The 26,479-nt window shown below is 40.3% G+C and overlaps 1 protein-coding gene across 1 annotated transcript in view; it reads left to right on the top strand.

The window, feature by feature from the left end:
* Positions 1-26,479, top strand: part of PTN (pleiotrophin) — a 77,859-nt gene that overhangs the window by 38,723 nt on the left and 12,657 nt on the right. The window contains exons 2-4 of the mRNA XM_074168145.1: positions 16,686-16,792; positions 18,310-18,483; positions 19,613-19,774. Of these exons, the coding sequence (XP_074024246.1) occupies positions 16,687-16,792; positions 18,310-18,483; positions 19,613-19,774 (442 nt within the window). The 5' untranslated portion in view covers position 16,686. The remainder of the gene's footprint in view (positions 1-16,685; positions 16,793-18,309; positions 18,484-19,612; positions 19,775-26,479) is intronic.

Raw genomic sequence — 26,479 nt, 5'->3', positions numbered from 1 at the left:
GAAATACAGTACTGAATTTCTGCACGTAATAGCAGTGCAGGAGAATGGGAGGAGGAGAAGTGTCAGTTTGCATGAGGAAGGGAAAAAAATGTACATCCCAAATGGTGGAAACAATGTGATCCCTAGAGCTATACTCATCAGCAGGCTCTAAAGAGACCACCTGGGTTTCAACTTCAGGAATATGGTTTGAAAAACATGGTTTTGGCTATGGAGTTCCCTCACTTGAATCTCTAAGTATCCCTGAGTGCAGCATGCAGGGAACTTTGTTCTAAAAATCCTGCCTTTATGATGGTTGAAGTGCTTATGAACAGTTTCTTTCACACATGAAAAAAGAGGACTGTCTTGCAACTCTGCTGAAAGACATATTCTCAATAAAATTCTGTTGAATCACACTTGGCAAATATTTTATTCACTGAGAAATGCAGTTATGAGATGTAGATATACTAAACTGCAGGTTAAGTTAAGAAGTTTATGGATTAATTGCTGCTCCTACAAGGGAGAAGATAGCAGTGAGGCCACTCTATATCATACTGCCTTGCCCTTATCTAGCAGTCTTTTGGACAGGATATTTAGTGAGGGAGTCCTGATTCATATCCCCTCTCTGTTGGACTGGAAAAGTTTTTCTTCTCAGCCAAAACCTCGCATATCTGAATGCTTTAACTGCTGTCCTACAAGACACTTTATAGTGGTAGTTTCTCCATATGACCTGTGGAAGCTAATGTTGTTGTATAAAATACTTAAATATTCACTAGGATGTAATAATCCTACTTTCCAGGAAAATGCCTTTGGGGCCATTAGAAATATCTAGTATGAGACAAATTCTCTATATGGGCTATTGAGACGCCCGCCTGAGATATCTTTGAGATGTAGCTAAGGCTCTCTTGAGGAGTAGGAGATGGTAATCAAAACCTCATCTATCAATCACAGACAGAGTCTGAAGCCAGATCGTCCAAGCTTCTACATTTTTGTTTTGAAATCAATATAAAATTCAACAAAAAAATCATCACCATAAATTATTTTTCTCTTTCTTTTAATTTCTGCCAGTGAATTAGCACTAAGTTTGTGTGACTGATTGTTCAAAGTCCCAAAGGTGTGGTTCTCAAAGAGCTTCAGCAAGACTGTAGTTGGTGTGATATAAGGTTCAAAGATAAAAAACAGTCTAGTTTGGAGAGAAGTGGAAAAAGTACTATCTGGAAACAACCAACCAGTAGATCAACAACAAATCCGAGCTGTTCTCAGCCTGCATTTCTTTTTTCCTTCTAGTTATTATTACATTTGGATATGTGGCTTTTAAAAATTACCATATATATATGTGTTAATAAAAACTCAATTTGAATAAAACCTGCCTACCAGCAGTAGTTCAACCTCATCCAGGGCTGTATCCTCCCTTTGGAGGTTAAAAATGCCAACTTCTTCCTAAATGCAGTCGTATCTTTCTGGCATCTATTGGCTTATTCTGTGATAGTGTTATGATACGCTATGTTGTAAGTATGACTCTTGTCATACAAGTCTTTGCAGAATCTGGACTTTATTTAAAAAAAAAAGAAATAACAAAAAAAAAGCTTTTAGCCATTGTGGCTGGGAAAGACAACTCTGAGGAAAGCTCTTCATGTGTGACCTGTTGTATTTTTATTTATTTGAATCGTGAGTAAACTGAAACATAGTTCTTGGATCATTTCATTATTCTCAGCTGGCTATTAAGTCTCTACACCAAAGATGATGGCCTTAAATTCCAGCATGTTTATTACTTTTTTTTTTTTTCTCTTTGAGCATCCTGCTCTCTTGTTTGGACCCCTAGAATAATAATGGGTCCGGTTCTCCATCAGTTAGCTGCCAAAATCTCCACTTGTCTCCCTGAGAATTTCGGTCTCCTACTTGCACAGTGAATACAGAGATCTCTGGCAGATGCAAAATGAAGACTATGGTAACAGTGTGAAATACATATTTGCCTGCCCACATTTGAAGAGGAGTTTCAGTTTTGCATTGCAGTTTTTGCATTACTCAATGAATTTTCTGTTCTCTCGTTATTGGTGTGGAAGATCTTCCTATCCAATGAGCCTGTTAAATATTTAATAGCATAAATAACTCCTCCTTTTTATTTTTTTTCCTTGTGTTCTTGCTTAATGTTCTCCCAATGCTAGAAGTTATTCTTTGTTACAGAAACATAGGTGGAATAGGGTATGTGTCTGGTTTTGGAAGGGTGTGTCTTCCCTTAGGAGCTCCCACCTTCCAATGGTTTGATGAATGCTATCTTCTAGTTTGGAGAAAGGACTTTGTTTATTTTTTGATTAAAAAGAGTTGTTTTAGTGGTCTTAAGAGAACTTTGTAACCTGAAGCATCCATAAGGTGCAGAAAGACTCATAAGCAGATTCTCTTTAAAAATGTGTGTACAAGGATAAAGGAATGAAGTGGAGGGGAGACATCATCTGGGATTAGAGAAGATGAGACGTGGAAGGGTAATTGAAAGAACAGCATGAAATGGTGACCATCAAATTACGGCTGGGATTTCAGATAACAGGAATTTTTAATTTGACGGAGTTTCTTAATTTTTTCCAATACCTCCCAGCCAATGACGATGATAACAGAGAAGGCTATTCAGTCATGCAAACACATTCCTGCCCTCCCTGGGTAGATGAAAATAGGCATTTAAAAGATTGAATGTATTTTGACCTGTTGCATGGCTGGAACGTAGCTGCGGCACAGTGTCCTTTGAATAGTACTCCAACAGTGGAATGCAGGCTTATTCTGTAGCTACCAAAATTCTGCTGCAAGTATGCAGGTCTGTATTGACTTTCAAAATAGAAAGATTTTATGGAGTATTAGCAAAAGAGCTTAACAGTCTAAATGCCAAAAAGGCTGCTCCGAAGTCTCACCTCTTAAGTATTGCACATTGTACGACTTCATCTGCCATCTGCATTGAATGATATAGCTACTGGAGCGGGGACAACTTTGTCTTCCTGGCCATATTTGAAAGTGGGATTTTCTGTCTAGTATGTTTTTCTGGTTAAGGTGCAAGACTAAAATTTTATGAAAAAAGTTCTCTCTCTGTCACACACTTTTTTTTTATAGTTACAAGCAACAAGTTGATTAATGTATTTAAACCTCAGTTTCTGTTCTGCACTCTCCTCTCTTCCCATGGCTTCCTTGTTTCTAGAACATTCTCCTATAGATGGAGGGACCACTTTGAGGTACTGTCACAGAACGCAGCTGTTCACTGTTAGTGCCTGACAGTGCTTCACAGCACCCGTTGAAAGGTGTTGCTCATTACTAGCACTAATATGGTTGTGGTGAAAATTGGCCAGGCTCCCATACCTGAAGAGAGAGTGGCACTGCACCCCAACTCATTTTTTACTACCATTAACTGCCATGGTCGATGTCCTTTAGTGAATTAAAGGTAGTGTCTATCCTGAGTGGTTGTTAAAATGTGCTGGAACAAGAGAGGCAGTTCTTAAAGTCTTAGCTAAGTAGGAAGGGCTATGAAGTACCTGAAAGGAGGTTGTACCGAGGTAGATGTTGGTCTCTTCTCCCAAGTAACAGGCAATAGGACAAAAGGAAATGGCCTCAAGTTGCACCAGGAGAGGTTTAGATTGGATATTAGGAAACATTTTTACACTGAAAGGGTTATTATGCATTGGAACAGGCTGCCCAGAGAAGTGGTTGAGTCACCATCCTTGGAGGTATTTAAAAGACATGTAGATGTGGCACTTAAGGACATGGTTTAGTGGTGGACTTGGCATTGTTAGAGTTACGATTAGACATGATGATCTTAAAGGTCTTTTCGAACCTAAACGATTCTATAAATATCAGTTGCAGAAGAAGAGGTCTGGACTCTTCTCTTTCCTTGCTGACTGGTATCATACTGGAGGGCCTATGTGCCTCAGAGGTGCCATTTGCTTTCTGACTCGCAAAGAGGAGATAACATGCTACACAACTGCTGCCCTCTGCTTGCTAACTCCTTTTGGAGGAGAATGATTTTTAAAATACATTCTAGCCCTGTGTTACAACATGGCCGAAACACAAACTTCATTTGCACTTTGCATTTGTTTTGGTTGAATTAATTTTTTCCTCATTCATTTTTGCATAGATGTCCCAATGCCCTGAGATTTGTCACTTGAATCAAAGAGATAATTTCTCTGGAAAGAAATAATAAATGTAGTCCCTCGAAAAGACTAATAGAGGGCATAGGTGAGAGGCCCTTTGCTTTCAGCTTAAATTTTCTCTTCACTGCATTGCGTATTTTGGACTGTCATCTGAATAGACAGACAGCAAAGGAGACAGGGAGTCATAATGAGTAAAGGAAATAAAACAGGCCATTTTCTTTAGCAGTGTAGAGTATTTCCCAGGGTCTGATTGGAGGGGAGAAAAAAGTCTCCAGCCTCATAGTCAGCTCAGGCAAATCAGAACTTAAGCATTTGACAAAACCTGATTACTTTCAAGGAAAGGTAGTTAACAAGGATAAAGGGGTTCTGCTGTGTCTTGCAGCTTTCCTTCCACAATATGCTGGAGCCACTGGGAGCGGCACAGTGTTGCTGCTGCTCTCTTCTGCTTGGGGTAGTCTGGCCACCTTGCCCAAAGCCTGGAACCATGGAGGCACGAAGTCCAGGAAAGTAGAGCAAGCTGCAGCTGATGTTGGATAATAAAATTGTCCCCCTTCACATAGTAGTTATTATTATGGGTTTCTCAGTGGTTTTTGAAGGAGGCAAGTGCTATTATCCCTATTTCATAGATGGAGAAGTGAGGACAGTGACAGATGCTGTGATTTTCCTATTGCCATTTAGCTGAAAATGTCCTCATTGGGGCAGAGGGAGGAAAAGAAAATGAAAATACAGTGGAGGCATCTGCTTGGCTTGTACAGTACAGCTGTTAATTATGAAAAACATGTCACAGCTTAAACGGCTCTCAAATCATGATGCATTCACCATAATGGTATGACCACTGGGGCTTTGGTGACATCAGTGTATGTCTGCACACAGTTTTTTTCCTCACAGTGGTAGTAATAATAATCTTTGGCTGTGGACCTAATTACAAAAATAGTTATATTCATTGATCGCTCCTGTTTTTTCTGACCATGACATTGTTGCAACTGCTGCAGTCAAGAAAAGGAGGCTTCATAAATTTATTCGGTTTCAATAAATGAATTTATAATAGTGAGGAAAACTTTCTCTAGGCCAGATAGGGACAATGAGAGACTATTTTTCTGCCCTTTGTTTAGCAAGTAGATGGGAATATGCCAGTCCTTACTCTAACACTTTCAGAAGGTAACCCAAATTCATCTCAGATAGATAAAAACACATTAGCTAGCTAAATATATGTCAGCTGTACTCCTTATATCAGAAGACTCTGTATTACAGTGTTTATTTGCCCTTTTCTGGTTCTCTAGTGTCATGATATCTGAGTAGTAGGGATCTGGACACTTGTCGGAGGCATTGCAAAACCATGAAAAAATATTTTGTGTCTTGATAATCTGAGGCAACCGGAAGAACATTAGGTAGAGCAACGACATTAGCCAGTTTGGGGTGGGAAAGGAGGTAGAAAGAATAACTGTAATAAGAGCTTGTTTTTCCTCAGATAGGCATGCTTTGTCCCTCTGCTATTATCGAGTAATTACATCTTTTGCACATTGGGGGAGCGGTGAAGATGGAGTCAAGAGAGAATATAGAGAGAGGATTTACCTGTGTGGCTGGGGAAACTCATGACCACACTGCCTGGATTCTCCAGGAGAGGCACGCTGATGCAGATGATGCACAGGAGAGTTGAGTCAGCAGCTTGGCCTCCCTCTCACTGAAAGGGAAATAATTGGAGGGAGTGGAGGTGAGTCTTCTGTGCTCTTCCTGGTGGGCTGTTGGCTGGTCAAATCCAGGACTGTATAATCTTATCTTTAGCCTTGGAGAAATGAAAGTGTAAAGAACAACAGTGTGACTTTGTAGACAGTGACACAGCAGTTGTGATCATTGTGGGAAGAGCAGGGAGGGGAAAAAAATCACAGTAACAGAACTGGCTTAAAATATCTTTTTCAGTCTTTTCCATATCTGGAAATACAGCAGAATGAACTGAAATATCAGCCTTGGTTTTTGTTTTTTTTGTTTTTTTTTTTTTGTTTGTTTGTTTGTTTTTTGTTTTTTGTTTTTTTTTTTTTTTGTTTTGTTTTTTTTTTTGTTTATTTTATTTTCTTCAGTGTCTCAGCTAGTGCAGTGGGAAGGGAAGGTTAATAGAAGAGGCAGTTGCAGAAGTCAGTATTAGTTATTGCTTGAGCGCCCTGACTTGCTCAGACCCACCATAAGTAAAAGAGAGGAAGAAAATGCGTGCAATGTGATGAGAGAGGAATAAGAGCTTGGGGAGAGAAGAAGGAGACAAAACTGATTTCAACAGTGATGTTCATTTCAACCATGTAGTTTCTAAGAGAAATTTTGAAGGCCAGGGCTAAGAAAGTGATCTCTGTACGCTGGCTGGGGACCAACAGAGGAAATGGCAACCACCCCTTTATGTTTAATAAATGTAATGCCTGTCTGAAAAGGACAGCATGTTTTTTCACCCTTTTATCGATGGTTAATTTTTTAACATCAGCTTATGATGTTAAGATACTGAATGTGGTTTGGTTTGGTTTTTTTTTCAGTTATGATGTTTTAAAAATATTAGTTGTATTCCCTAGGCTTTCTGAAAGTAAAATCACTTTTTTAAAGTCTCATGTTGGAAATTTGGAAAAAGAGAAGCATGAAATTTTTAATCCCCTCTGGAGGGTTTTGGCCATCTCTATTAGATTTTTAGCTCCCTGCTAACTTTTAACCATCTATACTGCATGTTGTGTTTCAGCTCTGTGTTTCCAATTACTACTCTTCTCAGGAAGAGACTGTTTGTTACCATTATATTTTTTTTTTGTTCATAACACTAGTGCGTGAATGCTAAACTTTCACAAAAAAATTGATTCCTTCTTCTGTGATCAGATAAAGGCTTATAGTGTCCTGTGTTGGCAAAATTTTGCTTAGAACTTGCAATGAAGGAGTTGTACAGCTTTTTGTGCTTCCTGAGAGACAGAGCATCTGACTAAAGAGAAGTTGAAATGGAGGTTCAGGTTTCTAGGTCTGATGTTATGTTGCAGAAGTATCTGGAGATTCTGCCCATGAGAAACAGTAGGATCCTTTGTAGAGCTTGTGTAAAATTGTATTTTTAATGGAAGAGAATACAGTTTAATATTAGTGAAAAAGAATCAAAGGAAAATGATTTTAATTCATAAGAAATGCCTTCTTGTCAAAATTTATGTTCTCATGACATTTTAATTTTAGCAAAACATTTTAAAAAAAATGGAAGAGGTGTTCTGTCTGTCTTTGTTTAGACTGGCTCCTTTCTTGAGTCTTGAATCAGTCTAAATTATGCTCAGCACTAAAAGGCAGCATTCGTGTACCCAGGAGTATCTGTTATCAACTTGAAGTATTAATTTATGTCTGGGGAGCTAGAAATATAAAATATCCAGTGTGTTTGCCTTAGCCTGATGTGAGAGACAAACATGCAATCAACTATGCAAATATCAAAGGCTGGGGGAACTGTTACCCACAATTTAACTAATTACTTTAGCTTATTTACTTGAGCAAAGCTAGATGGGGCATGTTAATTGATCATTGGTTTTGACTTTTTGTTGTTTGTATTTTAACAATTTTCTTCAGTCATGGTACTCTTGGTTCCCTGCTTATTTTTATGGCATTGGCATAACTTACTGGCCTCGATGCTTATTTTTCTGGCCCTTAATGATGTTCACATTGAAAAGAGAACATGAAGTTGATTACATACTGAAAAATGTAGTCCCCGAGCTGCAAACTGCAGTTTTTGAAGTGAAGTGTTTGACTTGGGCTTATCAGAAGGGTCATGCTGTGATTTTTTTCCTTTTTAGCTAACTGTTTGATTCTGGCGTGTTATTATGGGTACCCTGTGCTGTAGCTGAGCGTAAATGCTGGTTTAAAAAAAAAAAAAAAAAAAAAAAAAAGTTTGCCAAATATAATTTCAGCCTTCTAGAGTTTTCTCACTTCTCCCTGGCTGATCTGCAGCAACGAACAGATAGTTATACTAATTTATTTTTTTTTTAATTTGCCACTATGCTGATGAATAAATTGCTGCTTACCCAACTCCTTCAAGTACCCGCTCACATTGGGAGCAACTGTCTCTTCCCTACCAGCTGCTGCTTGCCAGCTTCCCCTCTCCTGCTTGCCAGCTTCCCCTCTCCTGCATGGAGGGAGAGCATCACTGGAGCTGCCTCCTTGTGGGGTGGCTCTTCCCTCCCTCCCCTCCATGGAAACAAAGGAGGGAGTAGAAAAAAGAAAAACTGAGACACACCTGTTGAAACTCCCTGAGTCTCTATCATTTTTGCCAGACAGAGCAACCCGCCAGCTGCACTGTGTTGTGCATGTTGGAACAGGGACCTGGAGGCTGGTGCTGAGATGCTGGACCCCACCACCTAGCCATCCTCATGTGGCTGAAATGCAGGGAGCTTTTTTCAGTAGGGTTTGAGGTTTCCTACACTGCTTTGAACTAACTTGTTAGCACACAGACCCCTGGCATCCACTGGTGTTGCTGACGCAGCTCCCAAAATTTCATTACTATATCACAAGAGAATACTGGTCTCTCATAGAAAAGTCAAAGGAGGGAGGGAAATGAGCACACAGATTTTGCTTTGGGCAGGATTGCAGTAGCTGCAGGGCTCTGAATTAATATGGGAGGTTTATTTTGGTATACTGACCAACCCACCCACCCCCTCCCACCTCCTGATTCCCTCCGGAGTGAAATATTTCATTGCTTCCTTTGACCAAAGAAGAAAACTTGGTGTTTCATCATTATTCTAGTAGATTTTCTTTAACAAAATTGCTCTGAAACATAACCATTGTTAGAAATTAGATTAAGGCATGTTTTTTCAGCCAAACATAGTGTAATTTGGTTGAGCAATCAGTTGTTATAATTAAAGGTTCTTTCCTTAAACCTTGGCTCACTTTTAGACTTAGATCACTAAGACTATAGTAGTAGTTCTGTTTGAAATAAACACAGCGTTTATTTGGTCCATGAAGCTGCAACTAAATGATGAAGATCAGCAAGTTGGCTCAAGGTTTTGTGCTGTGAGAAGAGTTTGGGGATCTTTACCCATAAGGAAGCATACAGAGAAATGTACGTGATGTCTGTGTCTACTTTTAGTACTCAGGAAGGAAAAAATAAGGTGAATAAAGACTTAGCATTAGGTAAAGAAACAACATTATAGTGGCAGGGTAGCCATGACAAAGAAATAAATTACTGCTGTTGAAAACTGTAGTAGTCAGGGTGGAAAGTAGTTAATGAAAAGTTGGTACCTGGAAGACATTTGGGTGAGATCAGAGAGAAATATCAGGTGCAGGTGGTCTGGGCAATGAATTGGAGAAGCTGGAAAGATGTGTAGTACCTGCAAATGGATGTTATTGGGTTAGTGCACACACACTCTGAAATAGTAATCATGACAGTTAGACAGAATTTGATGGTCCAGAAAAGATAGAAACCAGAATAAAAGTGATACAGCTGTAATGGGAATTAATGAGACACTGTAAACAAATAGAAACTACTGGTATGCATAAGATAGGATTCATATGACTGAGAACTACTTTGGAGGAGTATGGAAAAATATCTTCTAGTTTTGTGTCAACCCAAAGTTGGATGTGAATTTAGTTAGAAGTCCTTGTAGTATTTAAGGAAAAATATAAGGAGATTTCTCATTATAGAAGGGTTTATCTTTCCAAATTTAGATTAGAAGGTAAGTGGTGCTGATAATAATAGGGGCTAATTATTTGTTGATGTGATTTCTTTACTACCTACCACAGGATTATAAAACGTTGATGCTATTTTAGAATTTAATTCGTTATGACCTTACAGCTCATCCTTAAAAATAACCACTTGTATCAACTGTTTATAAAGCTGATTTGGTTTATATTACATAGGATCATGAACATAAATCTAATTAAGGTTTTCAATTTTAAAAAGTTATTTTTGAGAAAGAAAGTAAACTAGTTATGTGTGTTGGACTGATGCAAGATTTTTAGTAAAGTTTTGTTTCAAATCTCTTTGTATCAAAGCAAAAAAAAAAAAAAAATTGAAATTTGTTTCCCCAAGAAAAAAAGAGGTGGAAAAAAGCCTGTAGAGAGAAATACCAAATCTAACTGGGGAGCAGCCCACTAAAGAGCTATCAGGAGCTTGCAGGAATTTAATAAAATGGTACTGATCATCCAAGACAGTAGTGTCTTGGAAGTCCAGAAGTGACAGATTGCTGAGACTTACCAAAAACCAAGATGAGTTAAGTCTTGCAAGGGAAATGAAAAGCAAATCTAGATTATTTTTTTCCCTACTCCTGCAAATAAAGAAAACAAAGGAAATATCTATGTGTGTGAGGGGAGGGGGAACATTTTACCGTTGAAAGATGACAGTTCACAAAGCACTAGCTCCAAAAGTGCATGAGCATTTTCAATATGGGAGATCGGGTAGGACGTAGGGGCATGCGCCAGATGGTGAATGAGGAAGAGACCTGGAGAAGCAGAAGTTTCTGCAGCTCTTACAGAGGTCAAACTCCTAAGAGTCAAAGGGTCTTAACTTCACTTTTACAGAGAAAACTGTATGTGTCCACCTCAGAGTATTGCAAAAATGGCACTTGACATTTCAGAGTCATTACAACTGTTAAAACATGCATCAAATACTTCCTGCTGTTACACAACTGGAGCATAGCAAATATAATATTTATATTTAAGAAGGGGAGAAGAAACAGATCTAGGTAACTGCAGACATGTTCATCTGCCGTTGATGGACTGCAAAATAGAACACATTTTGAATAAGAGAATAATTTAAGAAGTGGAGGTAAATGTTAAGTTTCATTAAACACAGCATGTGTTTACTGAAAGGAGACTGATCTCCCAAACTAGCTCACTTAAAAACTGATTTTATAGATGTGACTAATCTGGGACTAATCAAACTGTAATTTATTAAAGTATTTGTTGTGGGACTTGATGAGAAATTATTCATTCAAGCAGGAAAAACAGAGGGATTAATGCAAAAGGTAGTTCTAATGTGGGTAAGGAGCTTAAAGAGGACTCAAAAATGAGCAGTGTTGTGAAGACAATGGTCTGTAGGAATTTAAGTCTGCTTTTGGGATGCATTTTATTTATTCATGATCACGGGATGAAAATGATAGTGTACTAAAAGATGAAGCTGGAAGTCATAGTTATGCTCAAAGTATTGTTTATGGGCAAAAAGGAATTAATGCCTTTTACATAAAATAAAAAATACATTGTTAGTATAATTGAAATGTTAACAATCTAATCCAAGAATCACTATTAATGTAGATGCAATTATTACAGAGAGGGAATATGTCTACACAGATGTTATAATAACTGTAAGACCACCACAACCACAATTAAAGTTGTTATGCATATTCTTAGATTCAACTGCTTTTCCTAATGTTATGCTGACCTTTCCCCAGCTCCTTGCAGCCCTAAAGCTGGTAGTTTTGTTACAGTGTTGGTGGGAGTGATGACTATAGTGACTTGTCAGCATCTTGAGTCCTTTGCCAGGAGAAAACCAGATGGTTTCTTCTTCCTCACTTTCTGATCAACTTGGAGTTGGTTGTGTATATTTGGTAACATGCTTTTATAGCTTTTCCATTTTTCATTGGTCTGCAGCTCCATGTTATGTCCAAACTTAGTATATATGGCACCTTTTCAGGTATGTTGGAAACTATTTCTGTGTTCTCTTTCTTATTCCTGTATCCAGTTTTGTCCATCTCCAGGCCTGCATTCCTTTATCTGGCCATGGGTGAGTTCTTTATAGCTGGGGCATCTCCGTTGTCAAGCCTGTTTCCCATCTCATATCTCCCATACTTGTACTCCTCTACGCTCCAACCTATGTCTCCACTTCTCAAGGCCTTTGCTAAGATACCAGTCCTGTATTTCTATGTAGTACTTTATTATAATAGTCATAAAACCTGGGTGGCTCCATACCATGGCATAGAAAAGTAAATGAAATTCACCATAGCTAGCTGGTCAATTAGAAAAATCGCTGTTCAGCCAAACCAAATGTGACAAAGCTGTGGACAGGGCAAGGAAAGCTCAGAGGGAGCAAGCCTTGACAAGCCTCAGTCCTGAGGCCTTGCAAACTCAGTACAAAGCCTGTGACCTGTGATTAGCAATGGCAATACATGCAGTATTGCAATACATGCAGGGTTGCAGAGTAACTGTGTTTGGTATCTTATACTGTAAGAGGTGGAGGATATGAATGGGTTAAATGCTGTAAGAAAGCCTGATAGTTCAGAGTGGGAGATTACGCTCATAAGGGCTAGTAATAAAATACTTGCTTCTATAATCAGGGACCTTGCCAGTTGCTTTGGAAAGAACAGATGAAGGGAAGGGCTTGTGGGTAATAGTTATCAACAGCAAAAAAGCCACCTGCAAAAGGCATACGCGATCCTAGGATGTGCTGCATATGCTAGCTTTAGTAAGCCTAGGAAAAATAAACACTTGCTCACCAATCCTAAGTTGGTTTGTTGGATGCTTGTGTTCAGGAAAGACTTGTTCAGGTGTGAGAAATGGAGAACCTGTGTTTGTTAATTGCATGGGTGCAGAGTTGCTCCAGCAAGCTTGACTTTCACAGAGATCCAAAGGTCTACAGCGCACAGCATGAAAACACCTGGGCCACCTTGAGCTGCCAACTTGGGTATGAAGGAAGCAAGCTGCATTTGCAGGGTTTTGGGTTAGAGAGAGTAAAATTTTTCTCCTGGGCTGTTAGACAAAGCCTGGCACTGCATGGAAGCATCTCTAGCGCTTCCAGGCCCAAACAGAAGTGTCTCTATATGCTATGCTATGTGGAAACTGGTTTGGGTCTCTAGTAGAGCTGGGCTTTGTGTGCTGCAGTCCATAGGATAGGTATTTCCTAAAAGAGATCGTATACTTAGTCATGTGGACTGAAGTCATATCAGGAAACATAATTTAATTAATCAGGCTCAGGAGAGATGAGCGCTATTCTAAAATCAGGTTGGGGTAGTGGGGGATTTGAAGTGAAGAAGGTCCTTTAAACTGCAGCCATACTGTGACTTCTTCCTGACTCACTCTTTGGTGCTCAACATGCAATTGAACCCATAGATATATGGTTGATGAACTCATTAATTTTCTGATTGCCTCCCATTTTTTAATTTTCCCTTCAATTTTTACTCAAGCAGAGATTGACTGTGAAATCACCTGTAAGACTGAAGTAATTCCCGTGCCTCATTTTTGTTGGGATAAGTCACTTGCTAGGGTGCATCTCAGCTGGGCTTTGGTTCTCACCTCGTTATGCACTTCATGTTTTCCTAACACACTCTGTTTTAGTGTTTAACCATCATTAACTTCTTCTCTCTTCTCATTCCTGTTTTGGTGATCTTTTTGTGATTACTTACTCTGTTTCTCTGATCTTGTTCCAGCTTATAACTTAAACTGTTCTAAACTCTCTTTCTCTCTCTTTATCTTTTCTCTCTTCTGAAGTTTCCTGGAGCTCCCCCCACCTCAAATGTCTCTTTGCTTTCCTTCACTTTTATTTTTGTCTCTTCTTGTCGGTGTAAATGCCACTGCCATTTGTTTAAATGCTGCTGCCTTGCTCTGTTTAGGGGCTGTCATACAGGATTTTAGAACTACTTTCCCTTCATAACACAGATTCACTTGTTACCATTGGTGTAGGTAGAAGGCTCATAACAAAAATCACGATGTTGAGAAGGAGTCTGTTTTGCATATCACGAAACACTTGTTTTTTCATTGCTATTAGCAGTTTTGGCAATTATTTAAATCAAAGGGTGAACTGGGAATGTTACCACAGAATCTAATGAAAAGGAAAAATTTTCACCTTCGAATTTTGAAAAAATTAACCAAAAAAGATGAAGTTCTTTTAGGTAGAATATAGTGTTCTCAAAAGCAAGTCCAGTATGACCAGTTTTTTCTCTTCATCCATCTTTTTAATGGCCAGATGAAATATTGGCAAGGAAAACTGAAGATTGAAATCAAAACATTACCGATAGGGAGGATTTTCTGGCCTTCTGAAAAACATATATAATATTTAATGGGTACTCTATGTAGGCTGTTTGTAATTTTGTGGGAGCACCTGCCCTTGCTGATCTATCATGTGGAAAATGATTACGTAATTTTCTGTAGTTATACTGGTTACATCAAATTTGAGGCGTTGGTGTGGTGAGAAGCAAGGCCTCCATCTGTACAACATGGCTTTTCACTTGTTGGTAGTTAATAGCAAAGCACTTCAGGAAGCAGCCTGGCTCTCTCTGCCAGAGGGATATATATATCTCTCTGCAGGTTTAGTGTTTGCCTTTGACAACTTGGCAAGTGTTTTGGCTGTAGGGAGACTCGGAGTCTTAGGAAAACATGCTATATTAAGGCTCCGTGGGGTTTTGTTTGTAGGGCTTCTGGAACATTTCAGACTCCAAACCCCAACTATTCTCCCTGCCTGTTTTGCTGAAAATAATGTTGATCAGATTTGATTTTGAGTCTCAATATAAGGCAGCTTCCCTACAGACAGTTATCCATGGCTCCCAGTGACTATCAGCAGCCCCTGGGGTACGTGTGACTACATCCCAGGTCCCTGGGCTGGGCAGCAGGGATGTAGGAGGGAGTCCCAAGCCCACTGCAGGCATCTTTTGTGTATGATGACAACCTGTGTAGCAAACCCACTGGTGCTGTCTTGTTTCAGCTTCTGACGCCCCCAGACAGCACACTCTGACAGTGTCTTCAAGTTGTAGAAGTATTTGTCTCTTCCGTATCTTTCCAGACAAGCACATAATACTCCTTCAACAAGGGAGTCTGGTGAGTTCTTTAGAAGAGAGAAGGTGAGGAGATAAATTGCTGTGAAAATGGGATGTGAGGTGAGGTGCAGTGCTACTGGTGGTGAAGTTTCTGCAATGGAAAGGGCCTAAGGGGGAAGTTTGGTGTTTTACTGCAACTGTGATTATGGAGATCTGGTTTGAAGTAAGCTGAATAAAAAGGGAGATTGCGAATTTATTTTTTTATTGCTTAATTTATTTATTTATTTCATTTTCTGTAAAACATGAGAGGCTCTAAGTGGAAACATGTAGCAGAAGAAAGGGAAAACCAAACTCAAGCTCATGAAGGACTCGTGCGCTCTTGCTCCAGGCTGTTTGAGTTCACTGGAAGCGCTGGTGGTCCTTTCTTCATGATGGAAACTGGTACTTTCTTCTGAAGTAAATTAAACTGGTGCTAACGACAGCCCTTTCAGACATTTGAATGCCAAGTCTCTTGCAATCTTCACATGAATTGTATTTAAAGAAAACTAATAAATTTTATCATCTGGCTTCTAGCATGATATTAAAGCTGGATACTTAAAAGTCTGTGCGTTTTGGATTCCTGTCCTATTTTCCATGTCAATTACTTACTTTGCTTTTGACCAAGAGGTAGCCAGCAGGGACTACTGAGGAGTGCCAAATTAAATTTCAAATACATATTGTTCTTTGTTCATGGCGAGAATTATTTCTTCCCTAAGGTTGCTGTGCTTAGCAAAATGAGCTCAGGTTGCCTCTAAACTCTCTAACATCAGTTTAGTTGAGTTTTTAAGGCCATCTTAGTGGCTGGCACTGTTGACACCTCCTTGGAGGACTAGTGTAGTATGAACGCCCTGGTCCCTAGTTGAAAAAAAAAAAAGCAAGCTGGGGAGACCATCCATCCAAGCAATGTCCAGTCCAGCTGTCTACTAGAGACGAGTCTCTGGGAATTGGGGAGATTGCTCATTTTTAGCATATGTATTTGTTATGGCCCTGCTTTCAGTTAAACAACACCAAAATGAGATTGTGCAAATTATAGCAAAGTAAAAGGGAAATATGTATGTAAACCATTGAAATCAGCCAGCTCTGAATGACTTTCAGTGATTGGCTAATAATTGATGCTTCACCACCAAGCAAATGTTTTTAATTCCTTTTTATATTTGAATATTTGCTTCCCAAATCCAGATTTTGGGTTCATTAGCATGCTATGGGTAGCCTGTAGCTGTGTGCACAAGTTCTATCTCTGTGCCCATTTTGCATTTCAGGCAATTAGCTTAACTGATATTAGGAAGAGACACTAATTGGAGGGGGAGGAAAAGGTAGGTAGCAATATGCCAATGACAATTAAGATAATACAGCACATATTACCTATTTAAGTTTTCATGAAAGAAGGTCTTTTCATATGTCAATTAAGTCTAATAAGGACTTGAACCCTTGCAAGGTGGAGAGTGTAGCATTCTATACTTCATATGAGTGGGTAAGCTGAAGCACAAAGTGTATGTTTCGTTTGGTATTTCACAATAAATCACAGCCAGAGATCAGGAAAGAAATGAGAAGTTCCAGGCTCATCAAGAGCCTTGATTCTCTGACAGATTTCAAGAAGGTGAGCGATAATTACTGAACGTCCTGTGGCAAAACTCATTTGTAGCATCAGCGATGTAGGTCAGGGATTTGGTACACAGGCTGGGAAATAATTGTTAAAAAACTTTGTATTCAGTCTGGAATGAAGGTAATTACCCATTCTGCCAATGGCTAATTACGTTTGACCTGCTTGTGTCTTGTGGCCCTGAAGCAGAGCTTCCCAAAAATGCTGTAGCAACACTTTATACGGGGTCCCACTTTTTACCTTCTAACCAGCCTTTTTTTCCTCTCTCTTGTTAATCCCCAGAATGCGACAGCAACAACAACGTCGAATGTTCACAGCTGCCCTCCTGGCACTTGTTTTCCTTCTGGCAGCTGTGAGTACCACAGAGGCCGGCAAAAAAGAGAAACCAGGTAAGGTCCAGTGTAACTCAGAGTTAATCCCCAAGATAGATTGCATGTGTGGGAGAATGTCAAATGCTTCTGGTTTTGTTATGAAATTCAGGTCATTTGTTAACCTTTTGACATACAGAGTAGGGATTTGTGGCTGTGACATGTTGTTACATGTTAAATAGGAAAACAGAAAGTAGTTTCCATGAAACCTGGCAGCTTGACAGCCCCAGAGGCTGGAGTCCTCAGTTTATCACAGAGTGGGTATTGCAAGGCAGCTTAAAATTTGCTCTGGGAATAGGTTTATGCTTGACTTCGGAAGAACCAAACAGGAGTGATGAAAGAGCAGTTATCATGTTCCTCGTTCAGTGTTGTATATGACAATGCTACGCCAATGCTGTGTGATGTGCAAATCCTCCGACAAAGAATTGAACTAACCCGCTGCTGCAGATAGACAGCCAGACATCCAGCGGTAATTGCTTTCTGTCAGTGATGAACTCAGACCTCATTATAGGAGAGACAGGCCTGGGGTGGAAAATTCAAATGTATCAAACCCAGTTTTGACATCTTTTAAGGAACACATCTTTTGGTGGGTTTTTTAAGGTCTTAGTATTTACAAGCTACTTACACACTAGTTAATATGACTTGTGAGTCTATCAGAATTAGTGTTCCCATTAAAAACAAGGTGTTTGTGACCATTGGGGCTGTATGGAAATATGAGAAAATGTGAACATAAATATACAAGAACTAGAAGGAAGATAATTTTATGTAAGGTTATTCAAAGTTACTTGTGATGTTTTGAGGGCCTAACTGATTATTTTTGTGAACCCTTGGGTTTGATATCGTTGCTGTCTTTTCTCATTGGGCTTGAGTTTAAGGATTTAAATGAAATCATGATCCTTACTTTTATCCCTGAGCAACAAGCCCATCTGTATTAATAGCATTTTGAGTACACTTCTCCATGTAGTTTTTAATTTGCCTTTGGAGTTTTGGTCATATTCTAACATAAAATGTGACATGATATACCAAGTGAAAAGTTTGTATCCCACAGCTGTTTCCTGGAGGTGCTCAAATCTTCTGATACACATCATCAACACACACATTTCTAAGCTGTATGGTGTGTAGTGCTTCAGTTGGAACTGAAAATATTTGCATGCCATCAGCTACTGGAGACAGAGGAGTTTCCTTTCTGAGAGAGCCCTCCTGCACGTTTTGGTCAGTGACTCCTGAGGGTTCTTAGGTGATTCCCCATTCTGAAGGTGAGAATCCTCTTGAGACTATCTAAGTGGACCAGTAGATGTGGTATTGGGACTGAATTTGAATGATCCACCCTGCTTTGGGGTCAAAGAGGCTGACCTCTCTCTGCAGAACTGTGAAGTGGATGCCACACCTTTTGCTTTTGAAGCAATTGTTTTACAAATGTCTTCCGTGTTCACCCTTTCAGGTGCTGTGACTGATTAGTGAAGTTTAGGGAGCTTCTATGTAGGGTCTGGGTACTCACCACTTCTCTTGCTTGGGTTTGGTTCCTTGTCTTCATCCAGAGAAAAAGGCGAAGAAATCTGACTGTGGGGAATGGCAATGGAGCGTCTGTGTGCCCACCAGTGGTGACTGTGGACTAGGAACACGCGAGGGCACTCGCACTGGAGCTGAGTGCAAGCAAACCACCAAGACTCAGAAGTGTAAGATTCCCTGCAACTGGAAGAAGCAATTTGGAGGTAAGCATCACTCTCTCAAGGCGTTTGCTTTGATTTTTACTTAAGTATGGAGCAGGAAGCCTGTGTTTTCTGCCTAGCTCTGCGAATGTCTTGGTGAAGGAACTACTCCTATATTTGGAGTTCATTGGAACTAGAACATGTAAGGCATCAGAAAGCAGCTTCTTCAGAGCAAAGCAGCTCCTCTGCAGAGAGTCCATATAACCTGCTTATTGTAAACTCAGTCTTCCAGCAGCATGCTGAAATCTGCTCTAAGGCAGATACATGCCTTAAATAGATATTATATTAATATCTATCTATTAATTCTACCTAAATATTAATCTATTTAAGGCAGATACATGCCTGAAATACAACTCTATTTAAGGCAAACATGTAAGCGTCATATGTTCACTCACAGCCGTGAATCTCTGCGATGGTTAACACAGGCTTTGCATGAACTTGCGGTGTGTGATTTGCAGCATGGAGCATGGGTGGCTACCAGTGTGTGCATTGAAAAGAGTGGATGAAGACCAGTGTATTTCATTTATATTATTCAGTTCAGAAGGTTCATATGTAACAGTTCAGAAAGATAGTCACATCTACCCTGGACAAGATGTCTGTCCAGGACTCAGATCTGATTATTCTTGCAAACTTGGCTTTTTTCCAGTAAACCTCTTGTATGGCTTTGACATCATTGTGACCTTACCAAGGCAATCAGTGCAGCAGTTTCAGACTTGACGAGTTCATAGTTGCACATTACGTTCTTGAAACTATTCAAACCTTATTTGGTAACCTTTTGCATCACACAAATTGAGGAACAGCCATATAGGAAGTGAATGACATTTGCCACTGCTGGTGTTACTTTTTTTTAATCTTTTTATTTATTTATTTATTTGTATCTTCATAGTTGAATGTATTTTCCTTTTATATGACAATAATGCAATATCCGTGCAAAATTTTAAAATAATTTGGGGGGAAGATTGCAATTATCACTGAAAATTATCTTAAAGTTTCCTTGAGATTCCTTTCTTCAGTTTCACGATCCTTTTGTCTACAAGCACTGGCTGTCTGTGATATCCTATTAGACTCAACATTTTTGTTTTTGCATTGGGTCGTTCTGTTTTAAAAATTACTATTCATTTACTTGTTGCAGCGGAGTGCAAATACCAGTTCCAGGCCTGGGGAGAATGTGACTTGAATACTGCCCTGAAGACTCGAACTGGGAATCTAAAGAGAGCCCTTCATAATGCTGACTGCCAGAAGACTGTCACAATCTCAAAGCCCTGTGGGAAACTTACCAAACCCAAACCTCAAGGTAAATTCCATTTGTTGAGACCTGCACACTACTTCATGTAAATCACTGCATTTGTGATGTCCCACGTGCTTCAGTGGGAACTCAGTAGTACAGCAGATTGTACTTTCATGGCCTTTTCTCAGTTCTGCACTGCTCCTATCTCTCAGCAGTCAGGCAGACAATATTCCTGAGTTGTATAGTCGCACACAAGAGGTAAGCTGAAGATCAGAGCTCCAATTTTAACCTTAGTCTTCTAGAGTACAGATGCTTTTCATAACTCCATCTGTTGATGGGAACAGACCAGTAATAGCATGCAAAAATGTCTCTTGATAAAGGTTTTGTTCGGTATCAAATAATGACTAGTTGAAAAAAGGACTGCTTTCCTTTTGGACAGGTGTGGTGGGTTGACTCTGGCTGGATGCTGACCCCACCAAAGCTGCTCTATCTCTCCCCCTCCTCAGCTGGACAGGGGGAGAGAAAATATAATGAAGGGCTCATGGGTTGAGATAAGGACAGGGAGATCACTCAGCAATTACCATCATGGGCAAAACAGGCTCGACTTGGGGAAAATTAATTTATTACCAATCCTATCAGAGTAGTGTAATGAGAAATAAAAACTAATCTTAAAGCACCTTCCCCCCACCCCTCCCTTCTTCCCAGGCTTAACTTTACTTCCAAATGCTCTACCTCCTACCCCCACAGCGGCACAGGGGGATGGGGAATGGGGGTTGTGGTCAGTTCATCACTGCCACTCCTTCCTCCTCAGGAGGAAGACTCCTCACACTCTTCCACTTCTCCAGTGTGGGGTTCCTCCCACAGGAGACAGTTTTCCATGAACTTCTCTGATGTGAGTCATTCCATGGGGTGCAAACCTTCAGGAACAGACTGCTCCAGGGTGGATCCCCCATGGGGTCACAAGTCCTGCCAGAAAACCAGCTCCAGTATGGGCTCCTCTCTCCATGGGGTCACAGGTCTTTCCAGGAGCCTGCTCCAGCGTGGGCTTCCCACAGGGTCACAGCCTCTTTTGGGCATCCACCTGTTCTGGCATGGGGTCCTCCATGGGCTGCAGGTGGATATCTGCTCCACCGTTAACCTCCGTGGGCCGTAGGGGGACAGCCTGCCTTACTATGGTCTTCACGGGAATCTCTGCTCCACTGCCTGGAGCACCTCCTCCCCCTCCTTCTTCACTGACCTTGGTGTCTGCAGAGTTGTCTCTCACATATCCTCACTCCTCTCTCAGGCTGCAATTGCTTGGAGTTGTTACTATCACATATTCCCCTGCACCCCCCCTTCTTCTGGCTGCTGTTGCACAGGTTTTTTTTCCCCTTCTTAAATATGTTATCACAGAGGTGCTACCACCGTTGCTGATGGGCTCAGCCTTGGCCAGCAGCAGGTCCATCTTGGAGCTGGCTGGCACTGGCTCTGTCAGACCCAGGCGAACTTTCTAGCAGCTTCTCACAGAAGCCACACATGTAGCCTTCCCACTACCAAAACCTTGCCACGCAGACCCAAGGTTTGAAGGGATGAAGGGATGTTCTTCTCACTGCACACTGAAATATGTGGATGTTCTGCACCATTTGGGTTGTATATTCTTTATTCAAAGATAGCAGGAAGGAGAGCACAGAACGTATATATCTTATTTAAATGCAATGACAGTGTAATTCCTAGTGCACAGAAAAGCATATGCCCTGCGTTTGTGTTTCCAGGTGTCTCTTAGACAAACTTATTTTCTTTCCAATCATTAAAGCCTTTTAATGTACTCTTTTGTTGGAGTAGCAGGTGTTATGTGTGTAGGATGATTTATAGTAGGAGCTAAAACTGTGAGATCTTGTTTGAGATACAGAAGTAATGTGTTTTAAGTGGATTATACAAGCTATGCTACCCTGGCATTTGTTTGCTTAAAAGCAGCTAGGTTTACACGTACCAGGCTCTGAATACTTGGATAATTATAAAAATAAATGAGATTAGCAGTGACAGGTGCAACTGGGACGAGCAATTTTCAAATTGTGGATGGTGGCGCGCCATCGATCTGAGGAGTAGCTGCAGGTGGCCTGCCCTGCTTCTGCAATGAGACACGAGTCTGACGAGGTTGCAGACCCTTTCTGTGTGTGTGTGCGCATTTGTCCGCTTCGCAGTCAGTACACCTGTAACTGGTCTTCCTCGCACACCATCCGTGGGGTTATCAGCTGCGCGCTGAGTCTGGAACCCACGTAGACAAAGGCAAGCTCTGAAGCAGAAAGGCTACAACTAGATTTTCAGAGCCCAGCTGACTTGGTTGAGTTGGCAGCAACAGACGTCTTCGTTTGGGGATGGAAGTGACTGGATGGGAATGCAGGAAGGGCTTTGAGCTGTGTGATTGTATTGTTTATTAGTTGGGGGGGAGGACTTTTTTTTTGTTCAGTTGGGGTTTTTTTTGAGTAAGTTTCCAAGCCTAAGTGGCATTTGGGAGTTTATTGAATGAAGCTTCCTATTGTGCTGCCAGAATGCCGCTGCTGCTTGAACCATTAGTAGCCCTCTGCCTTGTTCTGCTCCCGCTGAGTCAGTATATTCTATCAATGGCTGTCAGAAGAGGGGAGAGGGAGACAAAGCAGAGCGTCGATGCAGCATCATTTTGTGAGAGCAGTGCTGTTGGGTGGTACAGAGTGGTTTTCAAGTTATAGTTTTAAAAGGCAGAGCTTGTGAAACTGCTGGATTGGAGTTAACTTTAATGGATTCTAGATATAAGTGAGTTATAGCTGAGACTGAAACCAGACTGGCACTGACTGCAGCAAACGTGGTTTGACTTAATTAGAAAAGCTGACTTCATTTGATTTGAAGGAACACAAAAGGAGAAATAGGTACAAATGTAGGTTTGTGATCGTAATAACTGTGGGCAGAAATTCTGCTCTCCTGATTTGTGTTAGAAATCTCATGGCATCTTCCTGCAGGCCACCTGCTTATTCATCTGCTGTTGGCATTATTAGGAGCGGCCAGCCTGCCTGAGCCCTGAGCTAATGACAAGAAATCCATATTGTGGATCTGTGGGTATAACAACATAGGAGCTACACCGGATAGTGTGTTGGCAGCAGTAGGAGGAACTAGAGGAAGAAATTAGATCAAGCAGATCAGTACTGTGTGAAATGTCGTGCCCTACTGAACTTTATTTCTGAGTTAAAAATCTGAGTGCTGACATATTGGCTGGAATGAGAGTATTTTTTTCCTTCCTGAGGTGAAGGAAATGCCAGGTTGCAGGTAAGTCCCCACCCACATCTAGATAAAGAAAAAATTAAACTGTATTCAATCTATAGTTAGAATAGGACCCAATTTAATTCTTTGGAGATGAGAAGAAGTAAGATCTAGATGATTGTCTGAGCACTTGGAATGGACTGTAGGTACATATTAACCTCCCTTGTCACCCATAGCTTCACATCAATGGCTCAAGACTACGAGAGAAAAAGCATGTGATCCATTATTTGGAAGCAGCAATTTTTTTCTGAGACGTAGTGTTGTGTAAGGTCTGTTTTGATATGCAGCTAGACCTGTAAATGCTGATCAAATGCCATACGTTCCTACTGTGATGGCCTGGAGAAGCAGGGCAGTGGCTCTCTGGCATTTCAGAGCTCTGGCAGCAGAATAGTAAGTGAGGGGCTTATTGATTACAGGAACCTGTTCTACGGCTAAATGGTTACCTTTCTGACTGGTGTCTGCTTCAAGAGCTGCATCATGGAATACGGTTCTGACAGCAATGGTTTGGGAGTACTGAAAGCAGATGTGAACTGTCTGAGAGTAGTGCATTGAAAAATAACAGCATATTCAGAAAAAGGGTTGTTTTCATGGTTTTCCTGACTAACCCTCTTTCGTGTGCCCTGAAATTTTCCTTCTATTAGGTCATTTTTGTAACCCCTCCATTACATGACTTTTCCTTTTGATTTCATATTATAAATGGGATGAGTAAAAGCCCCTATTTAGCTTCTCCAACCAATTGTAGTTTTATATATCTTCTGTTACTTTTTGTCACTTATCATATTTTAAAGCTAAAACCTCAGACTTAAATATTTTGTTGTATAACAATTTATCCACAGTAAGAATGCTCTCTACTGGATTTACCTAAATTCCTTCTATTATTGCAAAATCATTTTTGAGATGAAGCATACTGTACACATTATTTAAAGCATGTCCTCTAGAGATTTGTGTTGAAAAAGAAAATATCATTGTAATACTTCCTTTATTGTTCACTACACCCACTAAATAACCTAAGTATGTTTTTCTTTTGATCACTGCTTGCATGCGGAGCAGATTCCTCTATCTGCAACTTTGCGATTCTCCCTAACTCTTATATGTTTTTAAGAAGTTAATTAATGCGGTTAGTTAAGAACCCAAGAAGGTGTGTGGGTAAGGCAGATTATTTTGTCTAGGCTTATACAATGAAGTACTGTTTATCAGATTTCACTTCACATGTTTCCTTAGTGTGGCTTGGTGTCTGGAGTTCCTCCTCGCTGCCTCTGTTCTTGGAGGAAAATGCAAATAAATTGATGTTATCTGTAACCGCTGCTCTCCTGTTGCTTTTCTACCCTTCCAGCTCATGAACATGCAGCTACTTTACTGGTAGGATGGATCTTTTGTCTCTCTTTTCTCACCTATTTTGAAGATGACTGCTGTTTCATAGGAGTTTGATCTATGCTTAATAGAAAGGAAAGTTATACCTGCAGAAAAATCCCAAGGGGTATAATTTTGCAGATTTTGCTGATAAAAGTATATTTTGATTTTCCAGGAAATTCTATGAGCTGTGGCAAAACTTCTGCTAAATTAAGCCAGGAGATATTCATTAACCTTGGGAATCAATGCCTGTCTCATAAACTGGTGATCTAAGTGTTCTTATGGATTTGTTTTATCATTAGTCAGCATTCATGGAAAAGCCTTAAAATCTTTTTGAAGCACTCTCATTATTTTGGAAACTAAAAAAAAAAAATATTTTAAAAAATTGTATTTTTTGCTTATTAGCAGCTGCTCTGTCTTGGTATTTTTTCTTCTGAGCAGCTGACTCTAAGTATGGATTGTAGTCTGTGACACTTGGACATTTTGGAGCTCACTACTTGCAAGAGGAGAATTACTAGAGAAACTCTGCTGTATATTGGATTTTAGGGTGGGAGCAGATGATGAATCAGGAATTTTAGTTTTATCTGGATTTCTGACAAGCTCTTTTCTCTATAGCTTTGCTGAGGTGTTCTCAGATTGGAAAACAATAGCTTGGTCCCAGGCTGCTGTGCTAAAGCATAGTTAACACAGGATAAAAGCTATTGTTCATTCTTAAATATTGTGCATTTGGACAGAGAGATTGTCAGCAACGTGACAGTGATATCCCAGACACCATGGTTTATGTGTTTAGTACACAAATGAGGTCATGAGAAAGCCTGTCACAAAGGCTGGAAAGGATGAAAGAATAATTTTTATCACAAAATCCCAGCGGAGGCAGCCACCTCTCTCTAGCACACACAATTGCATATTCTAATCAGTGGCTGCAAGGCCGGGGATGTTCAAGGTCTCCCTAAACTATCTTGACAGATGTGAAAGACTCAGGCACTTCTGTCGAGTGGCTGCTCTAATGGCCAACTTGCACTGAAGAGCAGAAAACGCTTCCGACGTACTCCATCTGGCCTACTTCACGGCCACCCAAACTTGATTGATGGTTGTTCGGGTTCCAGCCAGCCAGAAAGTAAAAGAATGGGGTATTGTCAGGATTCAGGAAACATTTTGCTTTAACTGCTGAGAGAGGAGGAATTTATTTTTATTGAGCTGGGTTGCCTGATAGGCTTTATGTCTTTTTGCACTCTTTCCATCACTCTCATTCTTCCTCTCTCTGCCCCCATAACTCTTGCACTTTCAGCTATTTATTCTTCCGATTAAGATAAAATGTAATAGAATAAGCAGTCTGCCTGCTCTTTCTGCAATGTACCCTTCATTTTTTGAATTATACTCCTTTCTGATAACTTTTTCACCCAGCTGTGTTTAGTTCTTTTTAACAAATCTCCCTTCCCAACTTCTTATCAATTTACAGTATATCTGATCTATGAGTTACTTTATCCTGGCTCAGCTCAGTCCTTGCCAGGTAGGAGAACAATTCCATCTAAGGTTGGCAAACGTTAACACCGCTTGCACCACTGTTGTCTTTAATAATTGGGGTGGCATCTAAAGATCTCATCTTCTTACATGCAGTGTTTGGAAGGGTTTCTAACCTGAAGGCAAGACCTACACGAGTTGTTAATGGCTGTAATCCTTTCTCTGTAATGCAGATCAGGTGTTGCATTTGAGAGTCTAGGAAGGTGTCAGTGCAGTTCTCTGTGTTTGGCACGGCGTGCATGCTACTGCAGTGGAGGAAAGACGGTGCTCTGCGTGTTTTTAATAATTTCGTATCACTGGAAGAGCTTTACTTAAGAGTTTAGCGCAGTATAAATAATCTGCTCTACGTTGTTTCTTTTATCTAGCAATCTTTACAGGTAGCAATTAGCTAATCCTCCTTGGCACTGAGGAAGTACAATTCAAAGAAAAGTAATAATTGAAAGTCAGAAAGGCTAAGTGATTTTCCAGGTTTACACAGTATCAGTGGCAGGTCCAAGCACTCAGCTACGGGCTGTTGACTCTTGGCTCCAAGCTCTGACTAGTAGCTGCTGCTGCTGCCATTTTTCTCTAGTCTGCAATTATAATTATCAGAATGTTACTTCAAGGTGAGTGTCTGAACTACAGTCTTTA

Source organism: Numenius arquata, chromosome 2 (assembly GCF_964106895.1).
Source record: "Numenius arquata chromosome 2, bNumArq3.hap1.1, whole genome shotgun sequence".
NCBI classification, from domain to species: domain Eukaryota; kingdom Metazoa; phylum Chordata; class Aves; order Charadriiformes; family Scolopacidae; genus Numenius; species Numenius arquata.
The sequence above is the reverse complement of the archived record's forward strand: the minus strand, read 5'-3'. Positions and strand labels throughout refer to the sequence as shown.